The sequence below is a fragment of the Lutra lutra genome, chromosome 7 (genome assembly GCF_902655055.1).
Source record: "Lutra lutra chromosome 7, mLutLut1.2, whole genome shotgun sequence".
NCBI lineage: Eukaryota > Metazoa > Chordata > Mammalia > Carnivora > Mustelidae > Lutra > Lutra lutra.
Window position 1 is genome coordinate 73,206,081 of NC_062284.1, and position 15,669 is coordinate 73,221,749.

The 15,669-nt window shown below is 43.7% G+C and overlaps 2 gene segments (V, D, J or C); both read left to right on the forward strand.

The window, feature by feature from the left end:
• LOC125104779 (T-cell receptor alpha chain C region-like) overlaps positions 1–15,669 on the forward strand; it is a 311,082-nt gene that overhangs the window by 200,409 nt on the left and 95,004 nt on the right.
• The window catches only part of LOC125104778 (T cell receptor delta constant-like), a 67,940-nt gene that overhangs the window by 41,416 nt on the left and 10,855 nt on the right, over positions 1–15,669 (forward strand). Inside the window, 1 exon segment of the C gene segment in view lies at positions 9,106–9,152. Coding sequence covers positions 9,106–9,152 — 47 coding nt within the window.

The window sequence follows — 15,669 nt, forward strand, 5'->3', positions numbered from 1 at the left end:
ATTCCTGTTTTTAAAAATCATCTATAGAAGACGTTTGGGAAGAATTGGGAAAATTTGATCATTGACCAGCAACTAAATGGTTTTTAGGGAATTGTTAACTTTGTTAGGTGGGAAGTGGTATTATATTTATGCAGGAAAAATACTTTTTTTAAAAAAATGCATCCTGAAATGTTTAAGAATGTATTGTCTTGGGGAGCATCTGGGCGGCTCAGTCGGTTAAGCATCTTGATTCTCAGGTCATGATCTCAGGGTCATGAGAGCGAGGACTGAGTCAGGCTCCACCCTCAGCCCACAGTCCACTTGAGATGCTCTTTAAATAAATAAATAGATAGATGGATAAATAGATAAATCTTTTTAAAAAAATGAATTGTCATCATGTTTATAATTTATTTTTAAATACTTGACCAAAATATGAGTGCTGTGAAATGTGTAAGCCTGATGATTCACAGACCTGTACCCCTGGGGCAAATAATACATTATATGTTAATTAGGAAATAATAATAACGGGATTCCTGGGTGGCTCAGTGGGTTAAAGCCTCTGCCTTCGGCTCAGGTCATGATCTCAGGGTCCTGGGATTAAGCCCCACATCAGGCTCTCTGCTCAGCGGGGAGCCTGCCTGCTTCCCCCTCTCTCTCTCTGCCTGCCTCTCCTACTACTTGTGATCTCTGTCTGTCAAATAAATAAAATCTTTAAAATAATAATAATAATAAATAAATACTTGACCAAAATAAATAGGAAATACAGCAAATATTAATCACTGTTAATCTAGGTGATTAAGCCTATAGATATTGATTCTATTAATCTCCTTTTTGCATAGTTCAAAAACTTTATAATAAAATGTTTTTTAACGTTTTTGTTTTCAAGTGACCAAGAAATCTGCAGCATGTTTAAATAGGGGAAAAGTGAAATGCAGTATGTTTCTTATCCTAGAAAATTAGCATACCTTCTCAAAGAATACTACTCTGCCCAAAGAACTTCCTGAAGCTGGAGGTGTTTGAATGAATTTAAATGGTATGTTCATATGGCGGATTTTTCCCCCTCAGCTTCCCACCCCCATACGGCACATTTTTAAAACAACAAAGAACTCTCTCGCTGCTACATAGGTAAAATAAATAAGAAAACCACTTAATGGTGAAGTTGCACATTTTGGATTATTCTTATTTGAGACATAGGCACAAATGAGGTATCAAAAATCACTGCCTTGGGGTGCCTGGGTGTCTCAGTGTGCTGGGTATCAGAATCTTGATTTCAGCTCAGGTCATGATCTCAGGGGCATGGGATTAAGCCCATGTTTGGCTCTGGGCTCAATGGGGCATCTGTTTGAGATTCTCTCTCCATCTCCCTCTGCCCCTTCAACCTGCTCTCTCTCTATCTCTCTCTCTCTCTATCTATCTCTCTTTCAAATAAATAATCCTTAAAACAAATAAATAAATAACTGCCTTTCCAGATGAGAGAAAATGATGATAGCACAGGATCAAGTCTTCGTCTTGGGGGAGGGGCACTCCCCAACTTCTACAGACGTACCAATGAACTCCAGTCAATTGATTCTCAAGCTTGCTTCTCCTGCAGTTGGGTGAGCATCCTAGAGGAGGTAAGAAAAGGTTTTGACAAAAGTCAGGGGATGCCAGAGGTCCCCAAAAGAAGGGAACTTGCCTAGACTTATCCATACCTTATATGACTCTCTGTTCAAAATTCTTTCCTCTTTTCATCACTGTCCAGTTGCTAAGTATATCATTTGACCCCTTAACCTGGCAAGTCGTGTTGCTCTATTCCTTCTCTTTGTGGTTTTGCCAGACATCAAGTTACCACCCCAACCACATGCCAGTTAAATAAGTAAACATTATTTATAATGGAAAGCCTGAAACAGCCACAGAAATGTTGGATGGATACTGAAGGCAATGCAGGCTGACTCTCCACCTTCACTGAGCTGTCCCTCTCTCACCAAAGTACAATGATCCTGGATCCAGCATCTGATGCCCAGATTACCGTCATGAAGACACCAGTGGCAGAGGACCTACAATCCATGGTCCTTGACTCTAGAGAATCCAACCAAAGTATCTGAGTCACCTTGATCTTTTTTACAGAACTAGAGCCTGCTGCTCACAGCTTCTGACCATTGTGATGGTCAGATTCATTGATTAGTTGAAGCATCTGTTACAATTGATCTGCTAATCACAAGTCGAGAGTGCTAGAACCAGAGAGAAAGCTCAGGCCTTCCAGCTGCCACTGCAGCTTTGGCAGCACAAATATAGATGTAGAACAGTAAGCAGCTCCCAGGGTTCCCAAGACCTTTTCAAGGCATCCATGATGTCAGAACTATTTTCACAGTAATACTTGCCTTTTTCATTGCGTTGCTATTTATCCTGATGGTGCAAAAGTAATGCGAGGTGAAACTGCTAACCCCTTTGGATGGATCCAGGCAGGGGCATCAGTTCTGTATTAGTCATCATTGTGTTCTTTACCATCATGTCTCTGCAGGGGGAAAAAAGCCAGGGTTACTTTAAAGTATTATTGACTGTATTAGTTTGCTGGGGCTGCCATAGTAAAATATCACATACAATGTGATTCAAACAACAGAAATCTTATTTTCTCATAGTTCTGAGGCTAAAAGTCCAAGACCAAGGTGCCTGCAGATCTGGTTCCTCTGGAGACCTCTTCCCTTGGCTTATAGACGGCCAGGTTCTTGCCATGTCCTCACAGGGTCTTTTCTCTGTGTATTCATAGCACTGTGCTGTCTCTTCTCTTTGTGTGTCCGGATTTCCTCTTCTTGTAAGGACGCCACCCTAAGGACCCATCCTAATCCAATGCAACTGGCCTCATTCTAGTTTAATCATAACTTTAAAAATCCTATCTCTAAATACAGTCACTCTGAGGTAATGGGAGAGAGGACTTCAACATGTGAATGGGGGGAGGGGGTAAGGGCACATAATTCAGTCCAAAACATTGACAAAGCAGGAAAACTATTAATTTTATTAAATCTCATCTCTGGTATGTGTGTCTTTTTAGTATTCTGTGCCAAAAGAGGGAGTACACATAAAACACTTCTCCTGTGTTCTAAATTATGATAGATATCTCAAGGGAAAACATTTGTGCAATTAGTTGAATTGCAAGCTGAACTAGCCACTTTTTCCATGAAACATCACTTTTGCTTGAAAATATAACTGACAGATAAACTGTGGTTATTCAGACTTGAGTATTTGGTAGGCATCTTCTTGAAAACGAATGAACTGAGCCTGTCACATCAAGACAAACAACTGAAAGTTCTTGCTAATGATAAAAATCTAAGCTTTTAGGAAAAAGGTAGAGTTTAGGAAAAATTCTGTCACCATGAGCTGAATGGCCCCCCAATGTTTAAATACTTTTCTGATTTAAAGATACTGATGGTGACACTAACAACTATGATAGCTTGATACTGTATAATGAAATGTGTCAATGTGTAGAAGTTGCCTAAATCCTTGAACCAATTATCTCCCAAATAAACAAAGGCTAATGTTACAAAACCACGCCTGGGCGAAAGTTTTGTCTGAAATGCAAGCTAGACCAATGAATTTTAATCAAACAGAATATGAGAAGTTCATTAATATGGTTTCAGATTCCACATGGCAACTAACATCACTTTTCAAACTATATATACATGTAAGGCCAGAGTTTTCTCATATCTTTTAACCAAACCAGCATATTGCAGGAGATGGAATGCCTAAGTACACCTGAGAATCCAGCTGCCTTCTAATAAGCCAGCTCTGCCCTGACAGATACTTGAATATGATCAAACACCCCCAGTATCTCCCTTCCTTCCATCTACACTCCCCCATGTTTTCTAGCAGTACCTTCCTGTAGGGGATATAAAGTATCTTCAACAGCCTGATATTCTCCTTTGAATTCCCTGCAGTTTGTTTATAACCCTCAGAATACATGTCAATACACCGGAGTGGAAATAAATAAAGCTATTTCAAAGTCCACAATCCCAAATATTTCCAACCTGCAGAATGCCCCTGACCAGCACTTACTTCATTTTTGCCTTGGTTTCCCATGAGTTTTCTCAAAGTGTCTCTAAGAGTCTCTAAACATGGGACCTGGTCTTAGCTGGGACTGGATAATTCCATGGAAGCCCAGTTTCCACACAGTTTCCAATTCTTCTGTTCCACACACACCCCGCCTGCCCCCACCCTGAGAATGTGGTTGCCCAGCACAGAGAACAGGGTTCAGCATCCTTCCAGAAAGAGCTGAACTTTAAGATACACCCGCTCTGTGTCTGTTCCTCCCCTTTCCCACAGAAAAGTGTCTCATACGACACCGTGACACCACAGAGAAAAAGAAAATGACAGGTTGTCCAGCAGTCTCTGGCCACTTCAGGGAAGGAGGTCAGCTATAGGACTGAGATACTTTCAAATGATAAATGCCAAAACAAAAACCAAAAAAGACCAGGTATTTGCCTAGTGTGCCAAAAAATAACACATGACTAGGAACTGGGGTACTTGATTTCTTGCATACTTCTTTAAAACTAGGTATCTTGGAGAAGTTATGAAGCCTCTCTGGGTCTTTCTAGACTCTTGCATCTGAACACCCAAGGAAGTGAGTATTAATGATCACTGAGGTCTCCCCAGCTCTGACCCTCCAGGCTTCCTCTCCAGAGACAGAGACACGAGTGATCCTTGATGACTCACATGAGTGGAGAAGAATGTGATTTGAATGTAGACCAGGTGAAACTCATTTCTCTGTGACTTTAGAATATATTTCATGGGGTGCAGCAAATCACAACAAATTTACCTTCCCGATGATGCTTAGCTCGGGCTAATGTTAAAAATCAACTTGCTCACAAGGAATGTTGCTAGGCTCCACTACACAAGCGTAAGTAGTATTCCATAAGGCAGGCTAGTGCCTGCGAGAAAGGAAGGGACCCAGAGTAAGGAATGTGTAGGTTCTGGCCATGGCTGTGTCACTTCCTCACTTATCCTCTCTGAACGTGAGTTGTTTCATCCTTAGCATGGATTCAGAAGACACTTTCTGAGCACTCACTGAGGCTCCGGAGATATACAGAGATGAACCAGACAAATCCCTTCTCTCAAGGGTCTCAACCTATTGAAAGAGAGAAAAATGGTTTTGATGAACTCTCTTCTGCACACCTCTGTTGCAGGGAAACAGAGGGAAAGGATGGGTATCTAACCCAGTGCGGTCTTCTGTTATCAGAGAATTCACCAGCAAAGCTAAGGCCAGAAAATGAATAAGAGATAAGGAAGTGGGTGAGATCCAAACTGGGGAATCGAAGAAGAGAAGGGCTTTTCAGGCAAAAGCAATCGCATAGCAAAGGCAAAGAGGTATGAAAGGACATGGAGCTTTCAGGAAGCAAGTTGTTCAGGGCAGCTGAGTTCAAGGGAGCAAGTGAAAAGTACAAGATGTAGGCCTGATTGGTAGACAAAAGCCTGCGTTCCATATCATTTCATCCTGAAGAGAACGGGGAGCTTCCAATAATTTCAAGCATGTAATTTCATAGCCAAGATCCCCCTAAGGCTTAGCATCTGTATTAATTAGCTATTTCCGCTGTGATTATGATCTGTAACAATCCCGAATCGCCAGTTGCTTACAACAACCAACATATATTGCTTTTGCTCGCTGTTCTGCAGTCCAGCTGGACCTGACTTCAAGACGTGAGTCGGATTCAGCTCTTCCCAGCATGTCTTCTTTTTAGGACTCAGGATGAAGCAGCAGTGACTTCCCGGAGCACACTGGTCTCATGGCAGAAGAAAGAGGTTTAAGAGTGCTGGTGAAAATCCATGATGGGACTTCTCTTGGAGCCTCGCATGCTGTCACTTCCATCCATGTTCTATCAGTCCAAGTACGGCCAGCCCCAAAGTCAACACAATGGGATGTATACTCTGCTTGTCGTATGCCTTGCAGAGTCATTGGGTAAAATACCTGAGCACACACTTCTGTTGCAGGGAGGGAGTGAAGAGTTGGAAGCCACACAGGCACATTCTCATCAGGATTCATCACCCCAGATCTCTCTACCACAGCCAGGGGATTGTAAGATTCACTGCCCCAGACCCATAAGGTTGCCTGGTTTAGGTTTTGATATGACTCCAAAGTTTCCTGCTTTTCCATCCCCAACTTTTTGTTTCCTATAACTAGTTCTATTCAAACCAGCTTTTAGTAGTTGCTTGGGAAAGCCTACACCAGCACTGGGAAGGGGTCAGTGGGTCTCAGGCAGGTTAACAAGTATCTTAATTCATGATCCCACACAGTTAACCTCCTGCAGTTTCAAACCCTAGCACCTAAAACCAGTTCTACTCAAGAGTTCAGGCTGTAATTCCTCGTTCTCATCTGGCCTTCCCCAGGAGACCCACATTTCCTTGCTTTCTGTCCAAAGCCATCCCATTACATTAATACTGAGAGAGGGACACCTGGGTGCCTCAGTAGTTAAGCATCTGCCTTTGGCTCAGGTCATGATCCCGGAGTTCTGGGATTGAGCCCCACATCAGGCTCTCTGATCTGCAGGAAGCTTGCTTCTCCCTCTCCCACTCCCCCTGCTTGTGTTCCCTATCTCCCTGTGTCTCTCTCTGTCAAATAATAAATAAAATCTTTAAAAAAAAAATACTGAGAGCATAACATTTCTTCTTTTCCTTTTTTCCTCTTCACTCTTTGGTTTTTGGTTTTTTGGGGGTTTTTTTGTTTTTGTTTTTGTTTTGGCAGTGGGGCTTGTTTGGTTTTGTTTTGTTTTTCAACAAAAGAATGTTGGACTCTGTATATGAAGATGAAGTTGCTTGGAACTTATGAAACAGGAATGCAACCATATGTAGGGTGGGAAGGAGTTGTCACAAAGATTATAAATAAAATTGTGATGACATAATCAAGCCATGGATTTGCATAAGATCTTCTAGAGAGAGTGGGAAAATAAACCTTTTTAAAATCTTGGTCCTGGGGCACCTGGGTGGCTTAGTCGTTAAGCATCTGCCTTCAGCTGGGGTCATGATCCCAGGGTCCTGGGAATAAGCCCTGTCAGGCTCCTTACTCAGTGGGAAGCCTGCTTCTCGGTCTCCCACTCCCCCTGCTTGTGATCCTGCCCTCGCTGTCTCTCTCTCTCTGTCAAATAAATTAATTAAATATTTAATAAATTAAAAAAATAAAATAAAATCTTGGTCCCTTTTGATAGCAACAGTATCAAAATGCACACTTTCCTTAAATGGTTATCATTTAATAATGCCACTTTGTTTTCACAGTGATAGACACAGAGATCACAGGCAAACCAGGACTAGTGTGTAGAGGGCCCCAGAGGAGTTTTCAAAAAGGGAATAACTTGTCAAAAACCAGAGGTCAGACAAGAATATAAATAACAAGTATCCACTGAATTGGGCCAGCGTAGCCATATCTTGTGATATGGGCCCCGCCTTGCACAAGGACACTCACCTGAAGGGACAAGCAAGGCTAAATTCAGCTCACGCCCTGCCAGCCGAGCCAAGGCCCTGGTGCAGGGCTGCATCAGCTGGAGAAAGGGGCCGCTTTTATAAAGCACACAAAGGTGCCATCTGTTTGCCAGACTTGAACCAGCCCGAGGGGCTGCCTCTGCATTTGCCCAGCACGGTTGCCTTTTCGACATCACACAAAGCACCATATGGCCCACTGGCCCTGGATTTAACGACCAGAGAATCAATGGAGAGGATGAAATTTTAAATTTACATGACAGCCCTCTGTCAACTATATAATACTGTTCAGGTGTAAAGTGGGGCAGGCAGAGGTGAATGGGAGGCTTAGCAGGTCACAAAAGAAGTCTCACCGACCACAGACATCTTCTGCCCAACCCACAGCATGTAGAATCCCTTTGAGACATCCAGAAGTCTGACAGATTCCTCTATGGGAAACCATCTGAGAGGAGAATGGCCAGAAAGCACAGATGGGAACGGACGTGATGACTTCTGAATGAACATTCTGGTCGCAAACTCCAGGGCAGATCCAGCCAACAAGGCAGAAAAGCCTCAGACAGAAGCAACCAGGCAAGCCTGCCTGCCCCCCAGCCCCTACCCCGCAGGCAGTCAAAACCCTTTCATCTTGCCGGAGCCTGACTTGAAGCAAACATCAGGCCCCAGGGGTGCTCAGAGGCCACATAGAGTGAAACCAGGGGAGGTTTTTGTAAAGCTCTGAAGCACTGTGATTGGTGGGATACCCACAGTGCTACAAAAGCCACAGAGACCCATACAAAAACTGCAGAGCATTTCCCTGGGAAATCCTCAGCAGGGCTGCCAAGCCCCAGGGGATGAGCGCTTCGGGGAGCCACCCCTCTTTATTCAGGGACTCAGGAAAGACACCAGGAAGTTGACTGGACCAGAAGGGACCCCCAGCTGCTGACCTCTCACTCCCTCGGATGAAACTGGCTTTTCAACATGTTCCCGCATCTGCGTGTGGGGAATACAAAAAGGGTGTCTCTTCAGAACATGTCCTGGTTCATGTTGATTCTATGGTAAGAGTTATATGAGCCATCTCATATGGAATTTCTGAATCCAAGTCCCTAGAGAGATCTGCCTGAGTGCTCGGCTTTACAGTTGGAGAAGACAACTTCAAAGAGAGATTGACTTGTTTTTAGGCAATCGCCAGCCATAGCTGTTCATTCCAATGCTGACTGTACCATAAATCCCTGGCAGCTTGTCAGGGCTTCACACCGGTCCCTCACCCCTTGTTATGCCAGACCCTGTCTGTCCTTAAAGTAGCACTGGGGAATGTGAAGGCCTTGACTCTGGAACAGTCAGGAATCCAAGATCCATCTTCTTGGCAATGCTGGTTTTCCAAGACTGAGAGTTAGGGGTGGGTCTACAAGGGAGAGCAATCTAAAACAAGAGAAAGCAACAACAATTCAGAGGACGTCGTGAAGCATACTATATTAGAAATGGTCGCTGTAGGAATACGGGCTCCTACCTGCCCCTCAGTCAACAGCCTCCCCAAGGCAACCCCCCTCCCACCGCGATTGATTAAATCATCATAAACCCGTTGAATAAGCAATGAGGGGCATCTTTCTAAGAGCTGAGCCCTAAAGACCCTCCAATCCTAAAGGTGATAGGAGGAGGAGCTCCCAAGGAGGGCTGCTGAGGTTTTTGGAATGGCCTCAATTGCTGTGATACAAACAAGCTCTTCTTTGGAAAAGGGACTCGCCTCACCGTGGAAGCACGTAAGTAACTCATTTCTTTACTTTTCGAGTTTAGAGGCTCCTCCATTTAAGGGGGCAGAAATATCAGGAAATGCGATGGGTAGTAATAGCACCAAAATAGTGTCAAGGAGGGAAGAGGTGAACTATGGTTAGTCCCCTCGTTAGGAGTTAGGAGGAGGTTTGTCTGTAAAAAAAAAAAAAAAAAAAAATAGAGTCTGGGGGAATTAGGGTGGCTCAGTTGGTTAAGCTTCTGCCTTCAGCTCCGGTCATGATCTCAGGGTCCTGGGATCGAGCCCCACGTCAGCTCTCTACTCAGCAGGGGACCCTGCTTCTCCCTCTGCCTCTGCCCTGGACTCGTGCTCGCTCTCTCTCTCTCTTTTTCTCTCTAAAATAAATAAATAAAATCTTTAAAAAACAAAAGAGATAGAGAGAAAGAGTCTGGGCTGTGAAAGAACCCACACAGCTCTGGAGAAACCGAGAAAAAACTGCCTAATCTGTGGGATTCCTGCCAGACTATAGAGACCAGATTCATTGGCTTAACCCCCCCAGGAGAGAAGTGATAGGGAAAAAGGCTGATCTGAGTCCGTGATTCTATCAAAGTTCAAATTCTATCAAATTATATAAATAATTCTGACCTTCTTCAGGCTGAGAGCAAGAGAGAGAGAGAGAGAGTGCGCGAGCTCCGTGGCCATAGAAGGTGAGGCCAGAGGGTGGTCACTGGTGCTGCTACATTTCTTTTCAGAAAAAAAGGAACCAGGCATCTGCTTCTAATTGATTGAGCTACAAATGGAAGCTAGGTTACTAGTGAGGAAGTGGGAACATTCTGGTTCCCAGTGAGACCAGATTCCAAGCAGAACAAAGTGAATGTGTAATGTTTCCAACTAAGAAATGCTTTAAGCCTGTAGGACGCAGACAGGAGTAATCCCCTAAGGACTCATGGTGTTCGTCTTCCTCACTAAGAAGATCTGGTGCCACTCACTAATTAACTGTTATAAAAGAATCAGTGCTAAAGTTGTCAAAGGATTGCACTCAACACAGAAGGCATCTTTTCATGTCATATAAGTGACATTTGAATCCAACCTTGTCTTGCTTTAAAAAAAGATGCAGTCTCTATTTGGCAGTAGCTTCCAGTTAGATAGTAGATATTAATATTAAGCCAGCAAAGGTGAAAAACAAATACAAAACTCCATTCCAAAGGTCCTAGAGAAGTCTAACAGTGGGGTCAGTGGTCCCAAACCTGCTGAGGGGCTACTGGACAAGTGACAGCACACTCTGGCCTGGTGCCTGGCATTCAGCTTGTGTTGTCCGAGGTAAGCATAGGTTACAGAGGGGTGCAGAGGGAGAATGTGAGGGGGCGGGCTCCTCTCAAAAAATGCGGAGGTGGATGAGGTGCAGGAGGGGTACCATTGAGGGCAGAGGAAGGGAAAAGAAGGAGAGCAAGGGGCACCTGGGTGGTTCAGTTGGTTAAGTGGCTGCCTCTTGATTTCAGCTCAGGTCATGATCTCAGGGTCATGAGATCCAGGCCTGCGTCGGGCTCTGTGGTCAGCATGGAGTCTACTTCAGGATTCTCTTTCTCTATCTGCCCATCCCCATGCTCGCATGCTCTCGCTCGCTCTCTCTCCTTCTCCTCTCTCTAAAATAAAGAAATAAATACTCAAAAAACAATAAAAGGAAGGTGAGCAGGCTGGCCATTCCCAGACCACATACATACACTATAGGGAGAAGCAAGGTAGGGCTTTGCATCCAGAAAGAGATAGAGATCCAAAGCTGTGCTAGCATGGTCAGAGCAGAGAAATTCCAATTTTAAAAAACAAGAAAAAAAAATCACAACAAAAGTTTGAAGATTCAGAGCACCTGGGTGGCTCAGTCGTTAAGCTTCTGCCTTCCACTCAGTTCATGATCCCAGGGTCCTTGGATGGAGCCCTACATCGGGCTCCCTGCTTGTCCGGAAGCCTGCTTCTCCCTCTCCCACTCCCCCTGCTTGTGTTCCCTCTCTCACTGCATCTCTCTCTCTCTGCCAAAAAAAAAAAAAAAAAAGGTTTGAAGATTCAACTACTTCAGCCCCTTGTCCTTACACCTCATTGGCATCAAAATTTCTCAAAAATAATAGTTTATCCACATTCTCTGTGAAGTTAGTGACTGATTTCTCTAGTCTCCCTTTGTTCACCACATTCTTCTTAATAAATGAAGTCCTTCTGTTTCCTGAGGCTATGATCCAGTGTTTCCCTAAGTGTTGATGTACAACCCCTGATTCTATATGGTATATAGACTTACTTTTCATTTTAATTGTGTTATCTTTTAATGGATATCAAATTAGTGACAACTAGTTTGTCAAACCCATGTGACTTAAAGTTTCCTTTTAATTATATTTTAAATTAAAAAGTGAACAAATTTAAAGAAAACTATTAGGCAAATTATATGACCAAAAAAAAAAATCCAGAGATGTGATTAATTGATGTTTGAGAAACACTGAGCTGGTACGTTCCATCAAACTTTGAAATGAAAAGATAAGGGGCACCCAGAGAGAGAAGGACCAAGAATATCTTTGAATGGTGTTTTCTTTTTTAACCAAATAGTATTGCGTTGAAGAGGCCTCACTGCAAAACCAGAGCCTTTATATTCTCAGAAGCCTACTTCCTTCTGAAGCTTCCTTTCCCTTGGATACTCCTTTCGAGTCCTTACTTCACCAGTCCTTACCTCCTGGGTAGCACAAAGCTAATAGTAGGTCTACACAAAACCACAGCCCCAAATCCATCAAACTTTCAGCCCTCTGGATAGAGAAAACCTGGGGATGCCACTTAACTTCATAAAACAGAACAAGAGAACAGGACCAAAAAGCATGGAATAAAGAACCACAATGTAAATGTGTGCTACTGACCATGACAATGACAGGAGCTTAGAAAAGACATATGGTTGTCAGGAGCATCTTCTTGAGATACACTTGGAACAACTTGTATTCTTACATGTCATCACTATGTCAACTACCACTTTCTGGGTGTCTACTGTGTATCAGGCCACTGGACGAGGCACATTCGTTATTAATGAATGTCATTTTACGCACTTCTCACAATGACCATGCTGAACTATGACCCACCTGTTCACAGGTGGAGGGCAGGTTCTCCAAGATCACAGAGCTTAGGAAAGGCAAAATGTGTATCATCTGTCTGATTCCAACATCTGTGCACTTAAGGACTTTTCTTTTCTGTGGAGACTCCAGTTTGATTGAGGCACCCGTGGAGGCTTTTCTCGCATGGCCCAGCTCCCTCCCCTCCCACCCTCCACACTGGGCTCCTTTCCAAGCCACCAGCAGAGTCTGAGGCCACCGTTAGGCTGTTTCCCTTCCCACCACCATCTCCACCACCGTCCTTCACCAAGGGAAGCAATTCTGCCCCACCATACCAAAACCAGTTACCCAAAGAGGTATTCTTCAGGCAAGGCCCATTCCCCACACTATACCCCTGGACTCGAGGGTCCCTATACTCAGAAAGATCCAGATAATGACCAAATGATCATCCTGAGAAAAAGGAGTCCAGAAAATCCCAGGCTCATCAATGCGTTACCAAGAGATAACATTCTCATTCCTGTCTTTGGCATTCCCTCTCACTCAGGATGAACATCTCCCAGAACCAAGTGTATTTTTTTAAACCTCAGTGTAGCTGACACACAATGTGACATTAGTTTCAGGTGTACAACATAGCGACTGAACAAGTTTATACATTACGCTATGCTCACCACAAGCGTGGCTACCATCTGTCCCTGTACAACACTATTACAGTATCATTGACTATATTCCCTCTGTTATGCCTTTATCCTATGCTACAGCTTATTTATCCTGTAACTGGAAACCTGTATCTCCTGTTTCCCTTCCCCTATTTGCCCTTTCCCTACCCCACCCCTCTGGCAAGTATCAGTTTCAGAATGGACCCTGTGGTCTACAGTGTCTTTGCCTGGTACCACTTTCTCCCAGGGATTCACAAAGCTCTCTCCCATTCCTTCTCCAGGTCTTTACTCAATGTCACTTCTAGTGACACCTTCCCCAACCAGCTCCTATAGTCCCCTTACTCTGTTTTATTTCTATATGCTCCTATCTACCCAAAACTTTCAGATGCTCATTGACCATCTGTCTCCCTTGTTCCCTGAGGGCAAGGTCTCTGAGTCGTTCCTCACTGTATCCACAAAGATAGTGAAGGCACTAAATAAATGTCTATTGAATGAATGAATGAATGAATGAATGGATGGATAGATGATCAGTTGTGGCATAAGGCAAAGGGAAACAGAAATAAAAGCCTACTAGGAACCTGCAGAGGCAAAGCCTCGTCCTAGCATCCTAGCTCCCCAACCTGTGACAAGTCCCTGTCCCTGTTGCCGGGCTCTCTTCTCGCTGCTAAGCGAATCAGCATGAACAAAGCAGACAAAAATTCATGCCTTACTGGAGCTTTCACTCTAATGGCTAAACACAGATGATAAACCAAATAAATAAATAAAATATATAGTATTATGGGTGGTAATAAGGCCCATGAAGGAAATAAAGCGGGAGGTGAATGTAAAAGATGAGAGAAGGGAGTGGTGTGCAGTTTTTAACAGAGGAGTCACACAGATAGCCTTCCTGGAAAGGTGACATTTGAGCAGAGACCTGAGGAGGTGACAGAGTGAGCCATGTGCAGATATCTGGAGGAAGAGCACCTCTAGGTAGGTGATGAGAGTGAGAAGGCCTGTGTGACTGGAGGAAAGTGGAAGTGACGGGGAGAGAATTTGAAAATGAGGTCAGGTTGGTAATAGGCCTGGGGAGGGGGCAGCTCATGGGCCACCGTTAGGACTCCAGTCCTTACTGGGACTGGGAAGGGAAGATTGGAGAGTGCAATAGAGGTCACAACTGACCTTGAGAAAAGACCAAGGGAGACAGAAACTTGGATTCCTGGCCTCACCCTCAGCCCTAAGAAGTGAGCACTGTCATCTTAAAATCCAAAGAAATAGGATTCTGTTCTCTCTTAGTGACCTTTCCCTACCAGCCTGCCCCTGGGAAGCTCTGTGCTTGGGGAAATTATACCCCTTGCTTCAAGTAAAATGTATTTTCTCTGAGTCTAACATTAATGAACATTCCAATCATTCCACCAAGACTTTCTAGTTTACAGAGTGCTTTATATATACCCTTTCATTTCATCTTAGGAACCCCCAATATAGAAGATATTATCCTCATTTTATAAAGGAGGCAAATGAGGCTCTCTGAAATTGGCTAAGATTACACACCCAGTGAGCAATAGGGTCCAACTAGATTTCAGGTCTTCTGATATCTTTCTATTACTGAGACCCACTTCCCATTTGAGTGATTTTTGAAGTATGATCTCCAGTCCTTTATGGACTGTAAATGGATCTGAAAATGTATACTCTCTCCCTGGTTCTCATAAGTGACATGGGCAATCTTATAGACTCTGATTTTTACAGATGACAGAGGCTAATTTAACTGTCACTTTTAAGGGTGAGTAGATCATTGAAAGCTTGTTACAATGTGATATTCATGAGTATGTTATTAAAATGCACTGAAAACTCTAATTCTATTTTATACTAAGAAGTCTGGCTGTTGCACAATGCTGGACATGCACATGCAAAGCTCTGACTGGACATGAAATGGAATTCTGCTAAAATGAGGAATGAGTGGGGGTTTGTAACTCACTAGATCTTTGCCCCACCTCGCTGTAGCCCCAAGGCTGAGACCCACTACTCTATGACCAACGTTCCACCTTTCTTCCCTCTGGATCAAACTAAGAAATTCCTTTCCGGTCTCTCTCATTCAGCATGCGAGTTCATTCTCTCTCATTCAGACTGTAACACACCAAAGGCTCAGATTTCTATTTAACAAAGGAATCACCTCCTGCTTTGGTCCTGAAGGATAGCCCCCAAGTATGAAGAGCAAAGAGGTTAGTCCAGATAGACAGAAATACCATCCAATAGCTATCACGTGACTTGGCAACTGGCTCCAGGGTTGCCCAAAGAGAAAGCAAGGGAGTTTTTAGATGAGGTCTATTGGCTGTGCTGTCCAGCACAAATGATCCCCTGGTCTTTGGCAAAGGAACCTATCCGGAGGTGGAACCATGTAAGTGACTCCTTTCTCCTTCTTGTGACAACAGGTTTAGCTATTATCTTTGTTAAATATTTTTCCAAGTCACCAACTTGGGAAACACTTGAAAAGATCTAGCCAACATGTAATTTGGCAAAGGATGGTTTGAGGAGCAGGGACTCAGTCTCTGATAAGGTCCAGCATGAAGTATGTGTTGCAGTCGTCCTGGTGACCCACTATCTTTCCTGGAGAATATGTGTTGTCTTCCTTCCACCTGACTAACTTTAGATAACCAACTTAGCACCGTGCATTCGCCATTTACAGATCCAGGTCATAATCAGACCTGTATTAAATACATCTAGCAAATGAGAGGTATGATGGTGAGCATGTCAGACCAAGAGTTCAAAGACCAAGATCCAGTCCTTATCTTTGACTGACAAGCTCTCTGACTTGACTTCACTGAACTTTAGTTTCCCTCTAGGT